This window comes from Centruroides vittatus, unplaced genomic scaffold, assembly GCF_030686945.1.
Source record: "Centruroides vittatus isolate TY-2023 unplaced genomic scaffold, ASM3068694v2 contig_911, whole genome shotgun sequence".
NCBI lineage: Eukaryota > Metazoa > Arthropoda > Arachnida > Scorpiones > Buthidae > Centruroides > Centruroides vittatus.
In genome coordinates, this window is record NW_027122600.1 from 701,888 (window position 1) to 725,470 (window position 23,583).

The 23,583-nt window shown below is 28.7% G+C and overlaps 2 protein-coding genes across 9 annotated transcripts in view; one reads left to right on the forward strand and one right to left on the reverse strand.

Moving 5' to 3' along the window:
* Positions 1 to 1,843: 1,843 nt before the first annotated feature.
* On the forward strand, positions 1,844 to 7,330 carry LOC136984285 (tRNA (adenine(37)-N6)-methyltransferase-like). Its single transcript, XM_067281214.1, has 5 exons — positions 1,844 to 2,025; positions 2,116 to 2,216; positions 4,721 to 4,901; positions 5,234 to 5,403; positions 5,468 to 7,330. The coding sequence occupies exons 1-5, from the start codon at positions 1,967 to 1,969 to the stop codon at positions 6,055 to 6,057; spliced, it is 1,101 nt and encodes a 366-aa protein (XP_067137315.1). The 5' UTR covers positions 1,844 to 1,966; the 3' UTR covers positions 6,058 to 7,330.
* LOC136984283 (transcriptional repressor p66-beta-like) overlaps positions 6,176 to 23,583 on the reverse strand; it is a 41,616-nt gene continuing 24,208 nt past the window's right edge. For all 8 annotated transcript variants that reach the window (XM_067281207.1, XM_067281206.1, XM_067281209.1 and 5 more), the window contains 2 exons: positions 19,547 to 19,723; positions 6,176 to 8,147 (listed from right to left, as the gene is read on the reverse strand). In XM_067281207.1, coding sequence (XP_067137308.1) covers positions 7,242 to 8,147; positions 19,547 to 19,723 — 1,083 coding nt within the window. In that variant the 3' untranslated portion in view covers positions 6,176 to 7,241. The remainder of the gene's footprint in view (positions 8,148 to 19,546; positions 19,724 to 23,583) is intronic.

A 23,583-nucleotide genomic window follows, 5' to 3' on the forward strand; every position in this document is an offset into this window, starting at 1 on the left:
AATCCTTGACCCCCACCCACCCCAAAATACCTTACGTAATTTATGGACGGCACCTTAATAAGATTCTATATCTAGAATCAACGTACACTCCAGCAAGAAAATGTTTTTTGAATAAGCTTTTCTTTCGCTTTTTTATGGAAGACAGAATTCCTAACGCAACATATCCTCCAAATTCTACCATACATTTTTCTAGTTTACACCATTCTTTCATAAACATCCCCGGAGTAAGATCGGCAGCTTTAAGGGCAATTGTCGAAATATTTGGTTTTTCTAAAACAGCTCTGATATCTTTTACTTCGTCCTATTCTGCTTTGCTAAGTTCCAGGTCTTTTGTCCCGGCAGCAGTTACTTTGTCGCAGTAGTCTTTGAAAAAAAAAAAAAAAAAAAAAAAAATGATAATCAAGCATGGCATATGTAGACCCTTAACTTGTTACTGTATCTAGGGGTTGAGTTTTACCATACATTTTCAGCAAAACATTACAAATTCTTGGCCTTCGTAATTTTACCACAACTTGTCAAAATTTTCCTAATATTTTTATTATTTGTTCATTCTTTAATCTATTCCAAATGGCCAGTTGAAGAGTGTGAATCCCACACCTCATTAGTTGAAGTTTCATATTATCATTACACCATTAGGGAAGGATCTTTAACTCACTGTCGCGAAATGTATACATTCATTTCTTCGATGTCTTCAGTTTTTTCATCATCTTTATCTTGGGAAATATTTTCATGATCACCAAGTTTATTTACATCACATATCATGTTTGCTGCATCATCTACACTAGGGGTGGCCAACTTTTGTGCACATAAGATCTACTTTTTATCGTAAAAATGTGTCGCGATCGACTTGTTGTCATAGGCATAGTCTAAGTGGGGAGGGGGAGTGTGAAATACATACTATGTTTATACACTGTTTCAGTACGAAGTGCAGTCATTGCTTATGAGTCGAGTCATAACTGCATGCATACAGTTGCGTTCGGTTACAAATATAATACATTAAGTCAAGACATCGCTAGCGATCGACCGGTCGATCGCGATCGATTTGTTGGCCACCCCTGATCTACACAAATACTTAGTACTTGTTTGACAAGTTTGCCACATGTTAAATAATAGCGAGGTTGAGGCCGAAGTTTTAAACGCGAAAACGCGTACGTCGGACGTTCAGCGCCGCTTTCTTGTAAGCCTAGAAGTTTGACAATGACGTTTGGAATGTCGAGCATGATTCCACTGACTTTCCAAACACCATTGTCAAACTTCTAGGCGTACAGGAAACTGGAGCTGAACGTCCGACGTACACGTTTTCGCGTTGAAAACTTCGGCTTCAATCTCGCTATTATTAGTGTTGTAAACTTAACAATGCAAAATAACTTTAATTTAATTTAATATTTAATGGTTTGTTAAAATTGTTATTGAAAAATCAAATGTAAGAAATGAATATTAGTGCTGTTCCTAGTGGTGAATTTCTGTACTAATGACTAAAGCCACTTTCATTCTAAACAAAACAGAACTATGTCGGAGGATTTCAAACATGGACTAAACTCAATTTTTAAATTTTATGACTTATGCCACTTCTATTTTCAACGGCTCAAATACTAAAAAAATATGCATAACGGAGCAGCGGAGCACTACAAATTTCTGTGCTCGGCCACCGGCCGTCCCAAAGCCCTGCTAGGATGGAAAGAGCCAAAAATAAAAATGCAGCTAAATAAAACAAACAAACTCGTAAATGTAAGTTTTAATTTTATACCGCTATTAATTTACACAAAACAGCGAAAAATCACGAACAATTTTCTACTTGTAACTGACGAATTTTTGTTTGGATATCTGGCAACACGTTCGATTGAATGCCATGTCTTCGATTGCCGGATGTTTACAATTTTACTTGACTATCAGCTGACGACGATTCTGATCTTTACGTTAATTGATTTTACGATATTCAGCGTTAAGTAATAATTTAAAAATAACTATGAATGTGGAGTTAAGTAAACAACTTCAAATTTGTAGAAAGGAATTGAAAAATATCCGGTTTGTGTTAATTAAATATTGTATACAGCTTTATGCGTGGGAAACGGTATATACACGTGTATATGTATGTATTTTTTCTTTTATATATAGAGATGCCATGTTTAAAATGAAGAAAAATTTTGAGAAAAATATTGAAGAAGTGAAAAATCTCATTACTTCCAGTTCAAAGCCAACAAGTGTTATGAATGATGGTTTGATTTTTATACTTTTTTATTTATATAAACCCGTTTTGGTTAATGTTACCTTAGGTAGCCAAGATGGCGGCTCGTCTCTAATTCCAGCAAGGAAACAGTGGGGATGCACGTTCTAACCTAACCTATTCTAATAATTTGGTTGCTAATAATTATGGTAATTTATTAGAATAGGTTAGGTTAGAACGTGCATCCCGACTGTTTCCTTGCTGGAATTAGAGACGAGCCGCCATCTTGGCTACCTAAGGTAACATTAACCTAAAAGGTTAGTAATTTTCACCTATATGGAAAATTTTTACATTAAACAACAAACTAAAAATGTGTCTTCATATGGATGTTTTATAATTCTGATTTTTAAAAATTAATTAATTAATACTTTTAATAATCACTTTTCCCAAGAATAATTTTTTCTAAAAACTGAGTAACATTGATGTTTTCTGTAAAATTTATCAATCTACGATAAATATTTGTATGAGATAGAGCACTTGATTTTGCGCGGATTTAAAGAAAATCACACTTGTATATTAATAGCTTATAAATTAATTAAATTTCAATCTTTTATTTAAATATATTTTAATTTTGATTTAAAAATAAAATGGTTTTGACATAACGTATTTATTTGCGTATAAGACAAGGTTTTTATTCATTTTTTACTGCTTCAAAAGCCTAGGTCGTCCTATATGTGCAAGTGAAGGATTTTTTGCAATAATTTTTGTGAACCATGTATTCACATTTTTTTACCAGATGCTCTCATCCTTTGGCATTTAAAACGAAACTATTTTTCTGGGTCGTTTGAATCATTCTTGTGTATTGTCAGGAGTAAAGATAATAGGAAAAGCAAAGCTTTTCAATTGAATACCAAATTGAAATTCCAAAATCACAAAATTTTTCCCTAAAGTTTAAAATGCCAATAATTTTTGCAGGACAATGTGTGCATTTATATGCATTTGATAATATTTTATTTGTTATTAAACGAAATAAAATTAGAATTGTATTAATAAATTTAATTTTCTTTGTTTTAATCTTTAAAGTCACACCTCATCCTTTATGTGAGTAAATACGTATATAACATTTTATTAAACTTTAAAGATTTGCAAAAATTTTAATTTATTCACGAGGAAAGTACCCAGGAAATTAATCAAACGTCTAGAAGTTAAAGCACTTATTTAAAAGATTATTTCCTTTCTTGAATATTGGTGTTTTGAATTTTAAGGATTTGAAAATTCCTTACGTTATGATGACCTACGTTTAGCTGTATTGCATTCTGTAGTGTAATAGTTATGTTGTTATTAAGACATGCTATTGAAGGAACTGAAGACATGAGAAATACCACATCTACTTTTCATAAATCCTTTAATTCATGTACAAGTTTGTGTATTTATTAATTCTCTCATTGTAGGTATTAGTTCTTCATTTCCAAGACAATTATTAAACTGTTGAATTAAACATAAACAGAATTCTAAGTTCTAGTTTGTAAATAGAAATTTTGCTGTGAATTACAAATAAAAGGTTAATTAAGGAAAATTGTCAATTGTCAGTAGCCTCATGAATTTATATTTTTATTTATTTATTTCTGATGAATTTATTATATAAATTTAAAATACATTAAATTAAATGTATTTATAAAATCTCCCCATTTACTTTTCACATATTAATTTTTGAATATATGTTAAAAAAATCTTTATATCTCCAATAAAATTTTATTTTAACAGGTGTTTACTAATTAACACCACGTAGTAAATAATCAATAATTTTATAGGCACTATAATAAATTTTGTAGTGTTGTTGCACAAGATATTCATGGAATTCTTGCTATGTTCTTAACCAAATCCATTATTTAATAACAGAATAAGGTAGTCAAAATGTTGTCATTATAAATCATTAGTTAAGTACAAATAATTATATATTAATATTTTATGACCACCTTTCATATGTAATTGTTTTGAAGGAAAATTCAGTATTCAACAATGTGGCAATGAAAGTTAAAACAATAAACTGACTTTTATCATGTTCCCATCAAATATTTTGGCATCGTTTTTATATATTAGAAATATCATCAAACTAACAATACTTCAAGATACAGGCAGAGATACTTTGATTTTATGATTAAGTATTGTAACCAATATCTAATATTCAAATTTTTAGAACCTACATAGGAAACTACTTATATGCAATCTCTTAAAATCAAATCATCTTTTTACTATTTATTCTATTTTTACTATATATATGTATATATATTAGTGGGACCAAACGTTAATTTCATAAATGACTCACTAAAAATAATCATCATTCCTTAACACGAGCATTTTGAGTATATATGTAAGTAGTCAATACTGGAACGAGTTAACTGATTTTGGAATTTACAGGATTCAGAATTGAACATGATTATTTCACATGTCAGAATGTTTCTATAGCAATTTTTTGTAACAATATATGTTATTTGTAGAACATTATTATTTATATATATATATATATATTTATTTATTTTTATTTTTTTTACATAGAAAATACTCAATATACATTACAACCGATTGGATACATAGAATCCTGTTTCAAAACAAAAAATGGAACGCCTTATCAACCCACAGTATGTCCACAAAGTAAAGCGAGATTAAAGATTCTCAAATCAACATTTACTAATCCAGAACATTCACTGATGGGTCTAGAAGAATATTCTCATATATGGTGAGACTGTTATAATTACATAGTCATACCTTGATATCTGAATTTCCACTACAACCAATCTTCTTTAATATCCATTACCATTCTCAATACTAGGATTATTCAATTCAAATATAAATTTCCTTTAAATTGCATTTACGAAAAGTTTGAAAATTATGTTAGTAAAAGCATGAGATAGAAAGTGACTCCATAAAATACTTCCTGATATCCAGATGTCCCAATATTGAATTTTTTCGATAACAATTAGATTCAGATAATGGAGTATGGCTATATTTGAATATATATATATATATATTTCCCTCAGCTGTTGACATATAAATGCATTTTTTATATAGGATCTTGTTTATCTTCCATAAAAACAGAAAGGATTCTGTTGCAAGGTTTTCTAAAGCTAAAATAAAGCCACCACGACTTAATGGAAAATCGGTTGGATTATTTTCTACCCGCTCTCCACACAGACCAAATGCATTAGGATTAACATTAACTCGTCTAGAAAAAATTGAAAGTTGGTAATTTTTAAAAATATCTTTAAAATATAGCTTAATTAAATTTTCTTTCTTTTTTTACAGATGACACACTACATTTAATGGGTGTTGATCTGATAAATGGTACTCCAGTTGTGGATATTAAACCTTATATACCCAATTATGATTTCCCACATAAATTTGATTCAAAAGAAAATAATTTGTCAGTTTGTGATGAGACAGTTTTAGCAGACTGTTTTTCTGATTGTAAAATTTCTTTAGATGAAGCCACTTTGCAAATTTCTGATGAAAATGACTCGAAAATCAATTCAGTTAATATTGCATCTTGGATAGCATCTCCTCCCATTAATGAACTGAATGTTAGTTTTTCTTTAAGAGCTGAAAATGCATTAAAACATTTTCACAAGAAAATCGACACTCATAGTTCAGACTGTGAGTTTTGTTTAGAATTTTTACAAGAACCAGAACAGATTAAAGAAGCAATTAGACAGTTATTGAAAGTCGATCCTCGATCAAGCTATCGAAGAAAAAAGTGTTCAGACAGATTATATTATTTCACTGTTGACAATTTACACATAACAGCATGGTTTGAAAATGAGTTTGAAACAGAAGTATTAAGAATAGTGCCAAAGTCTAGTGTAATTGTTAGTGGAAATAGTAACACAGATTCTTAATTTTTAAAATTTATTTATAGAAATTTTAAACATTGATCAATATATATTAAAAACAAAATTTTTTTATATCTTGAACAAAAGTCAGTGTATGTTATCAATAAAGTAAAGTAATAAAAACTTGAAGAGAAAGATGCATTTATTATATAAATTAATATGAATGTCATGCTATTATACAACACATTAATCAGCACACATGTATGTGCTGGTCAAACAAAAAATTTTTTCCTCAAATTCAATAAAATACAATGATTACAGAATATGTAGATACAGTACTAGTCGCAACATTAGAGATGGGATGAATCCAAATACCCCTACCCAAACAAGCACATTTTTGTTTATGTGGACCAAAGACAAATATTGTTATTTAACAAAGCCATGAAGCAGATAGAGGAATCATATGCCTGATTATTAGGTTAAAGATAAATCCCTGCTGCAGATAGCAAATTGAGAAACAATACCAGTTTAACACATTTATAGTAAGTGCATCTCGCTTTCACTTTCCTTGTACATTATTGCACTTTTTAACATGGTGTAAAATATATTTATTTCCCCTTGCATCATATTGATTTGAGTATTACTAAAATGTTTTCAGTTAAAAAAAATTGGTGTTGTATTTGCATAATAACTGAAAATAATGTATCAAGAAACTATTGCACAATTCTGTCTTTATAAAGTTTCTTGTTTCTTAATATTTCTTAATTTAACAATCTGAAAGTTGTGACTGCCTACATTACATTTCTGCAATCTACTTAATGCAAAATCTAAGTAGGCAACTTTGCTGGTAAGATATACCCACTTCACAAAATTGTTGTGAGTGTGAAACTTGTTTTATGAAAATATAGTCTACTACATTAAGACAAAATTTGCAGATTCCAAAAGATAATCTCCATATATTACTTTGAGAAGAAACAAAGTGTTACACACTTGGAGTGTGCTGTAACAAAAATGCCATATTCCTTATACTAGCTGAGAAATGAATAATGATTTGCAGATCTGTTGTGTAAAAATCATTTGAGCCATGAAAGTTTACAAAAAAATCTCATGATAAAATATTACACACAATAGTTTGAGGTATCAGATCCACCATTGTACTCTGAGATTCTCTCGCTGTAAATAAATGACTTTGGATTTAGGAAATGGCAGCGGTCTCTCAGATATTTGAAGACACTAAAGAAATAGAAGAATCATGTTTTCCAGTTTAGTGTACCTTGAGGTAAAGAACATGGAGGAATCATGTCCAACAAATATTGTCTTTGGATATCAGCTGAAGTGATAGGAGATTTCCCAAGCATTTGATAGGAATAAGCTTGGGCTGCTAACATAGGAGCAAATGGAATCATGTGAGCTGGTTGAGGCTGATGTGCTAGTTGTTGCAACTGTTGAGCCTGAGCTTGAAGTAAGGACTGATGAGCCACAGAAAGTTTTGGCATGTGTTGAAGAAGAGCTGATGAATTTGCCACAGCACTGCTACTAATTCTAGATAATGATCCATGAACTGGACTATGTGACGATGTAAAGTTGGATACAGACTGCTGCCCTGAGGATGAAACTACTATGGAAGTAGGAGTAGAGCTGCGATTATGAGGAGTAGTAGAAGGAGGAGGAGGACTTACAGCTGCCTGTGACATGCGTTGTTCTATTTCTTGTTCTTGTTGCAATGCTTTTACAAATGCTGTTTTAAGCCGATTTGTGTGCTCAGCTTTTAGCGCCTTCTTGATATTTGATGTAACACAAATTTCACAAATGACAGATGGTTGTTTACCTCTAGATTCTTGCCATTTCCAAACAGGAGTGAAATCAGTACCACACTGTACACATTCAAATGGTTCAGGCGGTGCTCGACCATCCTGGATACCATCAGTAATAGAGTCAACAACTTTTTCCAATCCTAACAAACATATAAATTCCTGATTATTAGCATTAGGGATAAAATGCATTTCTGGTGGAGGTGGTTTAGGAGGTGGAATCTGCAATAAAGTTTTCTCTAGTTGTTTACGTAAAGCTAATTTCGCAGCTGCTTGTCTCTGAGCAGGGGTCTGATTATCCATTCTTTCACTTCCAGAAGCATGGGCAGATGGGCTGGTTGAAGTCTGAAAAATAAATAATAATTGTTTGTAACTTAATTATATATGTAATATTTCATAATATACATAATGTATAAAAGCTAAAAGTTAATTATATTCATTAATTATAAAATGCATTTAACAAGTAAAGTGAACTATTGACTAATGAATAATTATGAGTTGTATCTGAGGGTAGTTAGTCATCAAGTCTATACAGACTACTTATTGTATTAAAAAAAACATGAGTTATTTTTGCATGAAATTACAAATGTATGAACAATTTGAAAGATGGTGCAGGATGTGCAGTGGGTTACATGCTGATTTTAAATAAATTATAATTAGAAATAAAAGCATTGGAAATTGATGAATTGTCACAAAATTTTTGAACAAATGAGTGAAGAAAAGAGGGTTGGGCTGAGAAGAGCAAAATGAACAGGGGTGAGAAGTTAGGCTGCCCACCTTACAGGAGGTTGAGTAAAGGGAGCAAAGCAAGTGGTGGTTGGGTTGAGAGGGAGCCAATCTTTTGTGCAGGTTGAATCATCACAATTGTGGTTGAATCATCAATATTGCTTTTACTTTAAACTATTTCAATGCATGGAAAAAACTCATTGTTATGAATATTCCACATTGGGAAGAAGTGCACAAAGCACATGGGCAAGCAGGTAAAGCAAATATAGAGTTGGGCTGCTTACAGCAGCCAAGGAATCAAGCTCCCTAGTAAGCATACTCTCTTTGATCTTTTCATCACTAATAAATGAATTTTGATGATTAAAGATTATATGTTTAAAATGACAGTCTTAGCTTGAGTGTGCAACATTTCGTTTTGTTTTGTTTATGCACAGCAACATTACCATTTTGTTTCATTTGCTTCATTTTTAAACTCTAATGTAGAATCAGTTTCATATTAGTTAGTCACATTTACTTAATAATACAAAATAAAACATTGTAAAAAAATTAGTTTACTAAACAGTAATTGACTAAACCAGGGCTTCTTAAACTTTTTTTATTCACAACCTCATTTATGATTGTGATTTTTTTCGCGACCCCCCTCCCCCCAAAAATATAAAATAAAGATATATAAATATTTTGCAATATACACATGAAATACAATGAAAATATACATATGTATTGAAGATATATACAAATTTGCAAAAACAATAATGGTGTACTACACCTACTATACTACCACAGTTCACTCTTGTGTTACAATGGAACAGGGACAACTGAATACACTGAAAAGCAACAACACTACACTAGTTCACACTACAAACACTACAATTGCTGAATCGTTGTCTCGCTGCACCAGAAGTGACACAAAGTGCAACTCACGAAACCTACAACACAAAGCATGCCATTTTCAAAATCTCACAAATTATTTTCAATATTTTGCATTAAAATCTCGTGACCCCAAGATTTCGCTAAGCGACCCATAGTTTAAGAAGCCCTGGACTAAACAAAACAGAATCACTGCATTCCGATCAATGGCCTAACTGTTACAACCCATCAAGTTTCCATTATAAGACAGAAAATTTTTTTGAACAAGGTTTCTAAAAGGAAAATTTTTTTGAACAAGGTTTCTAAAATGAAGCAATGTAACAAAAAATTTTTGTTTTATTTATTATATAATAATAAGCTTAAAATTGAAGTTTATTTTGATATTTAGTTCATATAGAAAATAAACTGCTGCAAAAAAATAGAAAGAACAAATATTGCAATGGCAGCAATACCCTTACTGATGAATTTTTCTATTTTGTGAATCATGATCACATTTTAACAAAGTTTTCTGACAACTAAAAATATTTGTTGCTATTCAGAATGACAAATCTCTGGTGAAAAGAGAGAAATTTAAATCACTCTCTCTCTTTTCACCAGAGATTTGTCAACACAGCAGCTACAAAGAATATACAGTAAAGCGATTAAGCCATCAAAAAATGGATATTAACCCATTTCAATGGTAACTTCATTGTTGATATTCTTTCGGTCTTGCATCGTTAATGGTCTAACATTCATTCAGAATTAGTAATTTAATTTTGAAATTATGATCAATGTATTTATTGTTTCAAAATAATGATTCTATAAATTATATTTTGAATCCTTGAGCCAGTATTTCACAAGAAATGTAGAAATAAGTACAAACTTTGAACACCTAAACTTGATTTACAATGTATTTGGCATTTACATGTGTATTTGAAAATCTGGATGGGGTCTGCACCCATTAGTCCAAATTTTCGACACTTCACCATACTTTCAAATTATATTGTTACAATTATTGTAATTGTCATTCATTTATCGAAAACAATATTTCAAAATTAAATAAGTGAGATGACAATATTGCTTTCACTTTAAACTATTTCAATGCATGGAAAAAATTGTTTCCTGTCATGTGAAAAATCAAATATTTAATATTGAACTTCTGAATCTAATAAGCAAAAATCAATTTTATTATCAAAAGAAACTAAATCAGATGAATACTTCACTATTACTATTAATGCACAACTAGCAATTGATATCTTTACTTGCTAAAAAAAAACTTACAAAATTCATTTTAGGTTCGTTTTACTCATGTCATTATTATACAAAATAATCAGACAAAAATTATAATGATAGATGTTTGTTAAGCATTCAAATTCAGTTTTCACAATTAATTTATTATCTTAAATTATTGTGTGTTGCTAATAATTTATACAAATTAAATACTTTTACTGAAAATTCATATAAACAACATACATTGTAGAAATCTGTAAATATAAAAAATTGCTTACAGACAGAGGAAGAAAAAGAACTGGTAATATTTTCTTTTTAAACAATAGTGTTGTTTCAAACAAGATCATATATATCTTGGTTAAATTAACTTCTAACATTTCTAAAAGTGCAGGAAAAAGTTTAATCTCTCTGAATTTAATTTTCAAAAGTTCTATTTTTTTAAAATTTACAGAAACTTTTAATTTCACTTTAAATTTATAAAACCTTCACCTGTTCTTTTTTCCATATTTAACTTTCTTTTTACACCTCTATCAGTCACATGATCAAAAATGGTTAACTTTTGCTTGCTAATTTTTACTACTAATGCCCTCTACTAGTAAGAAGTCCTTGTATTGCTATATTTAAAATGTATATTATAAAAATAAATATTTTATTTATACCAAAACATGTCCACAATAAAAAAAGTGTGTATGTAGATATAAGCAAAACATAAATTTAAACAAAGCTTCAATTGTGATGACGGAAGAATTATAGGATTTTTTTCATCATGATTGATGAATGGAGACAGCATGAGAAGAAATTAGAATACAGTAAAGAAAGAAGAAAGTTTTGAATTAAAAAATATAAGAAAAATTAAACCTTTTCCTGTATTTTTAGAAATATCAAAAGGCAGAGTAAATTAAATGATACCATTTACAAACATTATAAGAAAATAGTACAGATTCTTTCCTTCTTTTTTGAGTTAAGTTTTTATAGTTATATATTTCTAAAGTATACTTTTCATGGTAATTTGTCGACGAAATAACTTAATTTGCATAATCAGTGGTATTCAGTAACTTGAGAAATGTAAATTAAATACAAAAAGTAAATTTGATTATTATAAAAGTAATTGTCAATTTATGAATGTTTGTTGATTTTGTATAATTGGCATTGATAATTGATAACGAGCAAAAGAAGATCAAATAGAATGACAAAATCAAAACAGTTCAAACTTCAAATTGACATTTCAGCATGTGAAACTTTTGAAAAATACATGATTGAGTGCAATTTTTTTTGCACTCAATCATGATATATATTGGGTTGTTCGGAAAGTTCGTAGCAATTTTTAAGAGAAATAAAAGAAATTGTTTTAATACTAAAAATATACTTTTATTCCATTATGTATGCGCCATTGTTTTTAATGACGTGTTGCCATCTATGGGGCAGCTTCATGATACCCTCTTCGTAGAACTTTCCAGTTTTTTCCGCGAAAAACTGATCCACGTGGTTTTTGCAAGCTTCCAAAGTATCAAAGTTTTTATCATGAAGGGAATTTTGTAGAGAACGGAACAAATGGTAGTCCGACGGGGCAAGGTCGGGTGAGTAAGGGGGGTGGGGTAAAACATCCCAGCCTAGTTCCAATAATTTTTGGCGTGTTCGTAAAGACATGTGAGGTCTGGCATTATCTTGGTGAAACACAATGCCTTTTCTATTGGCCAGTTCCGGACGTTTTTCTTTAATTGCCATGTTCAGCTTATCCAATTGGGAACAATACTTATCAGAATCAATTGTTTGATTCTGTGGAAGCAGCTCATAGTACAGGATTCCTTTCCAATCCCACCAGACAGTGAGCATGACCTTCTTTGGATGAAGACCGGCCTTTGGAGTTTTTAATGGTGATTCATTTTTCTTACCCCACGATCGTTTTCGGCTGATGTTGTTATAAATGATCCACTTTTCATCACCTGTCACTAAACGCTTCAGAAAAGGGTCATTTTCATTTCGTCTTTCAAGAGAATCACAAATGGAGATGCGATCCAGTAAGTTTTTTTCCGTTAAGTCGTGAGGTATCCAAATGTCATAACGATTCACGTATCCGAGCTTCTTTAGATGTTGAAATACAGTACTGTTTGATGACTTCACTATGTCTGCAATCTCTCGAGTTGTGTAATGAGGGTTTTCATCCAATAATGCTTTGATTTGGTCCTCTTCAATAACAGGAGGTCTTCCTGAGCGAGGAGCATCTTCAAGGCTGAAATTAACCGTTTTAAATTTTGCAAACCACTTTCGAACAGTTGATTCTGATACAGCACTCCCACCATAAACATCACATATCTTTTTTGCTGTTTGTACAGCATTTTTGCGTTTACGAAAAAAGAAAAGAAACAAGTGTCGATAATGCACGTTGTTTGCATCCATTTTTGCAATGAGCCAAATTAAACGCTATTTGAATAATCTTAACGGTTTTTTTGTAACGGACGCGTCTCAAGGTCATTTATCGTAATATTCATTGGTTTGTACAATTCTAATCATTTTTGCGTCAATCGGTGTCTCAACTGTCGGCTATCAAAAATCGCTACGAACTTTCCGAACAACCCAATACATATACATACATACATACATATATATATATATATATATAAAAGCTGATCATAAAAAATAATTGCAACACTTTTACTAATGAATATGAAAATAGTTTCTTCAACCTAATTCAATTCATTTTGTATAGAGTGCAAAGTTTTATACAATATAGTAAAGTTCAATACTTAGTTGAGATGCCTCTTCACTGAATCACTTCAATACATTTAGACACTGAATCAACTAGTTGCTGTATTTGTTCTGAAGAATTTAATCCCATTAGCACAGCTTTTCAACATTTTGCTGGAAGAATGTTGTTAGTTTTTGTTTATTAACTTTGTTCTTTAGATACACGTTTTTGATTGGATTAAGATCTGGACTACACAGACTGAGACAAAAGGTCAGTCTTTTATTTTTCCAAAACCAAGCTGTGGTTATTCTTATTGTATGTGGCTTTGTATTTTCTTTTTGGAAAGTGCATTTCTTCCTCTGGAACAATTTGGTTCTAGATTGGGAAAAATTTTCTTCCAATATTTTGATGTTGTCTTTTGTGGCAATGGATTTGATGTAGAAATGTAGTTGACCAAGTCTCTCTGCAAAAAATCAACCCCACAAACTGAAACAACTTATTTGTTGTACTCTAGATAAGTTTGGAAGGTCGGTTTCACACCACATCCATATTACTTTCCTTCCATCTGTATCGTATACTAGGTGAAAAGCAGGATTTATCCAACCACAGTATGTATTTCACAAACCAGTTCCATGTAATTCTAGCCCATGCCAATCTTTACTACTTGCTGATCTTTGATGTAACATAAAAGGTTGGTGTAAAACCTTTTGATATAAGATTCAAATACATATTTGCTGGAAGATTGTGTATATGGTATGTAGTTTTAATTTTGAATTTTTCCTTTGGTGTACAGTAGAGCATCGATTATCCGAAACAATTCGGGACTGAGATTGTTTGGATAACTGATCATTTACGAAAAAATATATTAAACACAAAACTGTACTGTATATATTTTCTATCACACATCTTACAAACACATACCTTACATAATGTAGTACATTAAACTAGGCCTACAGTTTAGATTGGCAGGGAGGGGGAGTGCTGCAGTGCCACAGCACTAGTGGAAATTTTGAATTTGCAGACTGGAACTCTTTCAGTTAACTGATGCTCTACTGTAGTTTTTTCTTGGCACAGTAGAATGTGTATTCTATGTATTTAATTATTGTCACATCAGAGACATTGATAATCTTTGTTTAGTACAATTCTTGCCCAAATGATCAACTCAGTAGCTATATGATTTTTCTGGATATGTCTTACAAGTTGTTTAAAATCCTTGTCATTTAAGGCCATTTTTCCTTCATAACTTTGTTTCCATGAACTATAGAACAGGGATGGGCAACCTTTTTCTACATAAGGGCCACATTTCAAAACTTTTGAACTGACACGAGCCATATAAAAGGAAAAAAAAAAATGCCAGTAAATCACAATTTATTTACTTGTAAATGTAATATATTAGAAATATTTGGTTAAATATTAGTCACTGCTAGTTTTAAATTAGTTTTGATGTGAGTCTGCTTCTTGTTTTGATTTTTACTAAATTCATTGCAGGAAAAACTATTCACATACATAAGTTGTAGAAAATAATGTGTGAATTTTTGCTGCATACTTCCTTAAGCTGGGAAATTGATATATTTATTTATATTTTATGTAATGCAAGCCACAAAAAAAAATGTGGGCCATGGGTTGCCCACCCCTGCTATAGAGCATGACTTTTGGTGAAGTAAACTTTGAACTATAGCTCACTTTTACTTAATTCTCAAGTAATCTCTATATAATTTTTTCTACAAATATTTTTTGGAGTTCTGCACTCACATAAGTTTGCTTATAGTCATTTCTCCAATTCTGTTGATTATTCCTCTGGCATAAACACACTTCTATATGTTTACATGTATCTACAGCCTTCACGACTTGCTTTCATTTATATAATTCTGAAATCTTCCACTGTTCCTTGTTAAAGTACAAAATAATTTGCATGCTGTATCAAACACTATTTTGCATATTTATTATGATAAGCATTGTTCATCACTTTATCATTACTCTAAAAACCATACATTTTAGTGAATTGGAATTATTTGATTTTGTCTTTGTGTAACAGTGGACCTGAGAAAACTATTTTTCAACACAGGAGAGCTAAATTCTATTATTTTCTGGTTATTTTAACAAGAATGAAAGAAATCTTTAAATGACTGCACATTCAGAATTGCAATAATATCAAAATTCAATTCTTAAATTTTACTTTATGTTTCTATATCCTGCCACTGACTGAATAAGCACTTGTAAACATACATCAAATAAAACTTCAGGTAATAAATACTAGAGATTACAATATAATTTTCTCAACTACTTTTTTTAAATTTCAAATCTTGTTGGGCTGCAATTTGAAAAAATTGTAACCTATAAATACCCACTGCCATCCACCTGTCTTTCCTTGATCTCAAGAACAGAGTTAGATAGATGAAAGACAAGACCAGATATTTCTGAATTAGTTCATTTAGAAATGTTTTAAAATTATTTAATTAACAAAATTAATAACAAATTACGATATACCAGAGCCAAATTATTTTTACTGTTGCTAACCTTTAAAATCAATCACTCAGTAACCTGATTTAATTTGTCATTTTATTATTGTTTACTTTAATATTAATTAGATCATTGATTTATTTTTATTACATTATAAAACACTGAGCATTTTGTAATCAGAACAAGGCTATCAGATAACATTCACCCACAACAGATCTGTTTATAATATATTTTCTGAAAAAGTGCCACTCATGTTACTTACCAGTATTTTTTAATATGTCTTAATAAAATGTAAATGTAAACAAGGTAATTAAAAACATTTCTGGGGATCAAAACTCACTCTTTTGAAAAAAATTACACTCAAAATTCTGAAAATTTGAAGTTGCTCTCTTTAAAAATCTATTCAGATGATAGAACAAAAATAATATATATGACTCGTATTTAAATGGAATAAACACATGTATGTTCTTCATTTTAAAAGACTAAAGAATTGACTTAAACTTAAATTCATATAAAAATCAACTCGTAATTTCATATTCTATGCATAATTTTAAACAGTAACTATCATATCAAGTGATCTACTTTAAATATGAGATTAAAGAATGAAATCCATTTTGATATGCATGTAGAAATGAATAAAAAAAATATCAGACACAAAGTCATACTTGTTAAAAAATAACACAAATAAAGAGTTATATTATCTATTACCATCATCAGAAATAAAAAATATGGAGTAGACTTACATCAGCTAAATAAGACATTATCTGCATTATAAGTGAATATTAATTAAATGGAATAAATTTAAAATGTTTATGAAATAAAACATTAGTTAGATTGATCTGCCGAAAATAATTTTTGTTTTATTTCCATTCCGCAGATTAACATAATATAAAAAAAGTTACAAAATATTTTATGAATTTTGAAATCTTTAAATGTATTTCACGCAGTTCAATATATCAATAAAGTGATCAATTGATTTGCATTTTGTTTCCTTTAGAAATTAAAAATTAATATTTTATTATTTTTTAATCTCAAATATGATATATGTAGTATTTGTCTCAATCTACAGCTCTCTCCTCAATTCATTTATATAAGACTAAAAATTATAAATCAGACTAATAACACTAAAAATAAGACTAGATACAACTGATAAAGAATTAGCTAAATAGGTTTATTTTAGTTTTAATTTGCTTCAGAAAGAAAATAAAATGAAAAGTTGACTTGATCCCTAGTTTTACACAAGTACTTATGCATAAAACCATTGATTCCAATACTATCTCCACCAATTCGCCTAATTGAATACTGAATCTATTAGTAAAATATATTATTTACTTTGTATTTGATATTTTTTTTACTATTTGTACCAATAGTTATATTTTTATTCTACGATATTGTCTATTTTATACTTTTATTCTATGATATTGTTCATATTATATTTTTGTTTTAACGTACAGCCATTTATTTCATTTTTTTAAAATTCGTATTATATTACTTTATAATTATATTATGCATATTTTAATTTAAATTATTTTATTTTATTCAATCCCAATATTTTGTAAAACATTTGATATTTTTTATAATTTGTTTTTATTTGCTTTTGAATAAGTTTAATATGAAAAATAAACATTAATTATGTTTCAATCATTTATTTATTGAACTAATACCAGATAGTCAAATCACAAAGGTTTTAAAAGGCACCTGCGGGATACAAAAAAGAACACATTTACGGAGATTAAATAGTTTTAAATAAATTTTTTTGCTGTTGTTTTATATTTCATTTAATTTAAAATTTTCACTGAAAGTTTTTCATTTTTTCTGTACCAAAAATGCATAAAAACTTTCATCTCTACACTTACATTAATGCCACATTTTTGGCTCAACTTATTTAAATGCTTGTATATGTTTAAATCTCTTAAATATTTATATTAATAAGTAATAACCAAAACACTTTATGTAATTTTTATATCATTTAAATTGAAATTTTAAGAATTTTTTATTGTAATGAAATTTCTTAGTTGTTCAATTTATTTTGCAAGCAAATGACTTAAATATCAAGAATAATATTACTATATATGCATGTGTCAATTACATTCATATGAAGTAATCCAAATATTACAAAGAAATGCAATCACATGATAAAACACCATTTCTATCATAATTAAGTTTATTCAAAATTAATGAAATAACCACTTCAACAAAATTAAAATTTGCAAACTAAAAATATATAGTTATTTACAAACACATGGAAACAAATTAGCTTCAATTTAAATTATTAAAATAAAAAGACAAAATAATATAAATACAGTTTAACCCATTTATAACGTCATCCATGGGACTGGCAATTTTTTGACGTTATAACCGAGTGTCGTTATCTGTGGGGTCATAATTTCAGTCCGATAAAAAGTACCAAGTGTGTTTAAGAATCTATTATAAACGCCATTCTAATTTTACATTGTATGTATTACCGTAAAATTATTTCTTAATCGTAATACAGTATACTGTATCTATTATGATAGTAATAATTTATTATCGTATGTATACAAAATCAAACTACATGTTTAAATAAACTTTATTTACATTAAATTGATGTAAACTTAGACATAATAATTAAAAATTTCAAAAATTACATTTTATAAGAAATTTCTATTTGTCTTAAGTTTCAATAATGGCAGAACTTCCGGTTTTGAGAATAATGTTGAATAAAAAGGCAACAAAGGGTTAAATTAATGTTTGCCAATTAAAAATAATTCAATTATTTCTTTATAAACTATTCGATATAATATGTTATATTAAAAATAATACAATATTTAACAATTTAGCATAAAGTAATTTAAAAATGAGTACATAATAACCGATTGTTACATCGTTTAAAAGTGGCAAATTTCACCCCACTGAAGTCAGGTGGCGAGAGCACCACCCACAGTCGTTCTAGGAAAGTGAACTCTGACCTTAGGACTGAACATGTAGTATTTTTTTTGTTAAATAAAATTTGTAATCTAATTTTGTAAATTTGGGAGTGCTTCAAATATGACGTTAAAACAGGTTTTTTTAACATTATCTAGTATATTAAAATCGTGGAACCGATAAAAATTTGACGTTATATTATGGTTGTCATTACATCCGATGTTATAATCGGGTTAAACTGTAGTTATGAATACTTTTAAATATATGCATATAAGGACAGAAGAAACACACACTAAGAATTGTTAATCAAATAAAAATAATTTATTTTTATATCTGACGATGTAAACGATTTTTGGAATGGAGAAGTCCCAAAAAAGTTTACATCATCAGACCCAAAAAGTTTGAATCTTAAGTTTAAATGAGAACATCTGTATATTTCCACTGAGCAGTCCAAAAAAATTCAAAATTGAAGATCAGTCTAATGGAAGATAAATTCTGTGAACACTCATTGGAACCACCCTGTTCAATTTGCATCAGTTCAAGAAGTTGTTCTTATTTGAACTTAAGATTTCAACTTTGTAGGTCTGGTGATGATGGGGCAGAGAAGTCTTGAAAAATGTTTAATAAAATAAAAACATTGACTCATATATCAGCTTGATATGATATAAAATTGAATATTTTACATAAGAGGTAAATCATATTATATTCATATATAGTGATTACACACACAATACTATTATTGTTAAAATTCCAACCCTATGTACTAAAATATATTAATTAAACAATGAATAAAAAACATTAAATGAGAATCTGGAATTTTATACACTAAATTCTTATTTGATGTCTATAACAAAATATGAGATTAATATGCATATATATTATATTGAAATACCTGATTTAGCACACTAGATGCTTGACTGCCTTGATGTCCTTGAAGATTGTAAGCCATTACCACATTAGGTGGTGTGCTTCTTGATCCAATTCCTGGCCTTATAACTGACTGCTGTAGCAAACTATTTGGACCCCTTCCTGTAATAACTAAGGGTGGTGGACCAGTTTGTCCCCTTGCCTAAAAGTAATTTAAAGAAATGAGACTTCCATCTTAAATTATTATCCAATCTTAAACATAGCTGATTATGACAAAAATTAATGATATATTTTATTATTATTAAATATTAATCTTTGTTATATCACCAATACTTTAGGTTACCATATTTTAAAGAAATAATTTTAAAATTCTTCCATGGTTTATTTTCTTTAACAAAAACACATTCTGAAAAGCAAAACATATAAAACACAGCTATAAAGCCATAACATTATTTTAAACAATAGAACCCATTAATTTTTATAAATATAGTTTATAATACTAATTATTGTAATAATATCAATATAGATTTATTAAGATAAGTTTATGAATTTAAATAGTTATGCATTAAGTTCTCTCATTTATCTGAAAATCTAGTAAGTATTTAACTCAGAACAGACTTTTCCAAAAGCAATCTGAATTACTGTTTAGTTCCTTATATCTAATCTATGCTAACCGATTCTTTGATTCTAGACCAAGGCTGCTTAAAACTACCCTTGGATTTATATGTTACATGTGTTTTTCTTGCTGATATGTAGGGAAGAAACTTCAATATTTGACTTCCTTGACAATTTCTGAAACAAATTATGCTAATTTTATGCAACATATTTTTCCATATTCATGATATTTTTCATTACTTCTGGCATATCAACTGCATTATGGAGACTGGTTGTTATTAATTGTCACTGATTTAAAAATTAGAGTTTGAGATTACATAAAGATTCAAATATGAAGGAATAATTAAACAGTTAAGGCCTAGATCAAGTGTGGTGATCCTATGGCATGCATGCCCAAAGTGGCATGTAACATATACAGTTTTGATTTATTGTCTGTCTTTTTCAATCAGCTTTTTACATTTATTCTAATTAAAGCATATTTGTTTAATTTATTTAAATATTGTTATTTGAAGTCTAAAACTTTGGCATACATAAACATCTTTACAGCTAAGTATGCTTAACTGTAAAGATGTTTTCACTACAACCTACAGTAAGTTTTCACTACAACCTATAGAATAGTGTGAGAGCTTTCAGAATTACAAAGGGTTAATGGTGAAAATTTTCTGAATTTTCCCTTATTATAATTCTCAAAAAAACTAAATTTTAAATTTACATGATCTAAAAGAATAACACAATGCCTTTAAATAAATGGAGTAAATGAGAGTAAATTTCGACTTGTTCTTTTCCAAGTCTGAAATAAAACTTCTCGCTTTATCCAACCAGATAATAATGGTGGAAAACAGAGGAAAGAATAAATTTATATTATTCCTCTCTTTTTTGTTTTTTCTCACTTCTTTTTAATGAATATATCCCAGTAGTTGGTTACTAACGAAATAAACTTTTTATAGATACCATTACACAATTATTCCAATTAAAACAACAGTGAAAGCAGCAGTTCATAAGCAAGCCTGACTTGCATCAGAACCATCAAATTCTTTTGACAATTGTCATTCAAGTTAGTTAATCAGGGTTATGAAATTTTTCAAGTGTAAATATGAGATAATGGAAATACAAAAATATATTTGTAGGATATAGCAGTAGTCAAGTGTTTTCTACTGAAAACCTTCTATAAAGATAAGGAACAAACTAAACTATTTTTGGAGCTTTTTGGAATAATGTGTGTGCCATGGAATATCACAATGACAGGCAAAATACAGGATGTATGGCAGCCATACTCCAAATATATGAATCACTGCTGACTACAATTTACTGAAATATATATCAAGCTTTTTTATACATATTTTGAGATTTTCGTAACATATTTACATACATATTTCCTGTGTTTTGATAACATAAATCAAGCCATACTTATAATGATAAAAACAAACTTTACAATCTTCAGAAATGATACTGAGTTAGGAATATTCTCTGTAGCCATGAGAGTTTTTCCGGCTATAGTGAAATTCCTAGTTATTTTATAAATTTATGTAACAGTTGAAATAAAATAATTAATTAATTTCAATGTAATATTTAAAGCAATAAAATACTTTATGAAAATATGAGAACTAGAAAATAAGGAATTCTAATATAAAATTACAAATTGAATGCTTTTCATTCAATTTAGATTTTCCAATTCTTATAATTTAAAATTAAAACCATTATGTAATATTCTTGTTACATATATCTGTTATAAAATTTATAAAAATATTTTATATTAAAAATCTTAAAGAGATAATTATTATGCAAGCTTTATTTAATATTACAAAATATGAATGACTAGATAAATTTTAAAACTTGCAAATACTGATTTAATAAATTTATCTACTATAATTCTAATGATTTATTATAGCTGCTTGTTTTTATGTCAAATCATGTCTTAAAATATAAATTATTATTATTATTATTTTAAAAAGGAAAATAAATCTCTTAGCACAGTATTTAGTTCAAATGAAACTGAATGAAAATAATGTAAAAAAATACTTAAACATAAGAAGTATATACATTAACATTTTCTTTTTAATATAAACAGTGTGTTATCATTAGTTATTATGTCTAGTCATAATTTATGTTATCCTATCATATATACTGTAATATTTGATCTGATCAGTTAAAAAGAAAACTTCAAACTTCCCTACTGACTTATTTTTATTATATTTTTTATAATTATTTTAATAATTTATAATTAAGTAAATTTAATTTAAACATTTTTCAGTAACATGGCTAAGTTTATTTTTTGATAATTATAAATTAAGTATTCAATTTAAAAAAAAAAAAATTATAAAAAGTTTTAACAAAATTTTTATACAAATTTATTTCTTTGATTTTTCTCAAATTCATGTCCATTTTATCAAGTTTACTGAAAAAAAACTTAAGATTTCATTTTAAAAAACTGCAAAATATTTTGTGTAATAACTAATAAATTTTAAAACAAAACCTGTGATTTATTAAAAATAATTAATAAATCAGCAGCAGCAACTTAGCAGACAGTAAAACAGTATTTGATCCTGTACTAAATCTATTCGATGATGTTTGGAATTATCTTTAAAAGACGGGAAGCAATTGATAGCTGCATGTACTGTACTTATCCCCGTAAACTTAGAAATTTCCTAACATTTTAACACTTGATTTGAATCATTTTGATATGTTTAATAGTATTTGAGTAATAAAAATTTTTAAAATCAGGGCATTCTTTTTTGACAACCCTATATATAGCAATTTCTTGAGATACAGATTTTGGATATTCTCAGAATACAGTAGAATCTGCTTATTATAATCACAGATAGTGTTATCAGAATTAGCATGTCCCAAACTGCAAAAATTAAAATCACACACACAATTTTGCTTACAATAGAGTTTTAATTAAAGATACCATTATCTTCAGGTAAATAGACATTTTAAAACTGTCTTTTCTTGTGACTGATAACAATTGTATGTTATCAGTCTTAACCAGTGCCTTGAATGTTAAACATTATTTGCTTTAATTGTAATTTCTTCACAGTACAGCAATTTAAATTGCTAACATTTCTTACTTCAATTAAATGCTATCTGTGTTAAAGACACTACTGCAAAAAACAGAAACTGAATTTATTATTATTAATTAATAATAGTTTAAATTATTATTTAAAAATGTATAACTTGTTTATTAATTGTTTTAGTACGTCCTTTTAATGTCAGAATCAGAATGTTCACCTATTTATTTACCCCACTTAATGTTGTCAATTGTTTATCATTATCTTAGGTGAATCCTAAAGTGATTACAATAAGTGAATTCTACTGGATTAAAAAACCAATCTCTTAGAATCACTTTTTTTTTTAATATCATTTGAAATATTTATGAATTATTCAATCTACTCAATAATGTAGAGAGTAGAGATAGGTAAGCAGATTAACAAAAGAAAACAAAGCTTG

What these genes read in the sequence shown, in the direction of transcription:
- LOC136984285 (XM_067281214.1), top strand. Translation starts at nt 1,967, where the DNA reads ATGAATGTGGAGTTAAGTAAACAACTTCAAATTTGTAGAAAGGAATTG. An exon ending in AAGGAATTGAAAAATATCCG is followed by an intron (nt 2,026 to 2,115) that starts GTTTGTGTTAAT and finishes TTTTATATATAG; the next exon opens with AGATGCCATGTTTAAAATGA. An exon ending in GAAGAATATTCTCATATATG is followed by an intron (nt 4,902 to 5,233) that starts GTGAGACTGTTA and finishes TTTTTTATATAG; the next exon opens with GATCTTGTTTATCTTCCATA.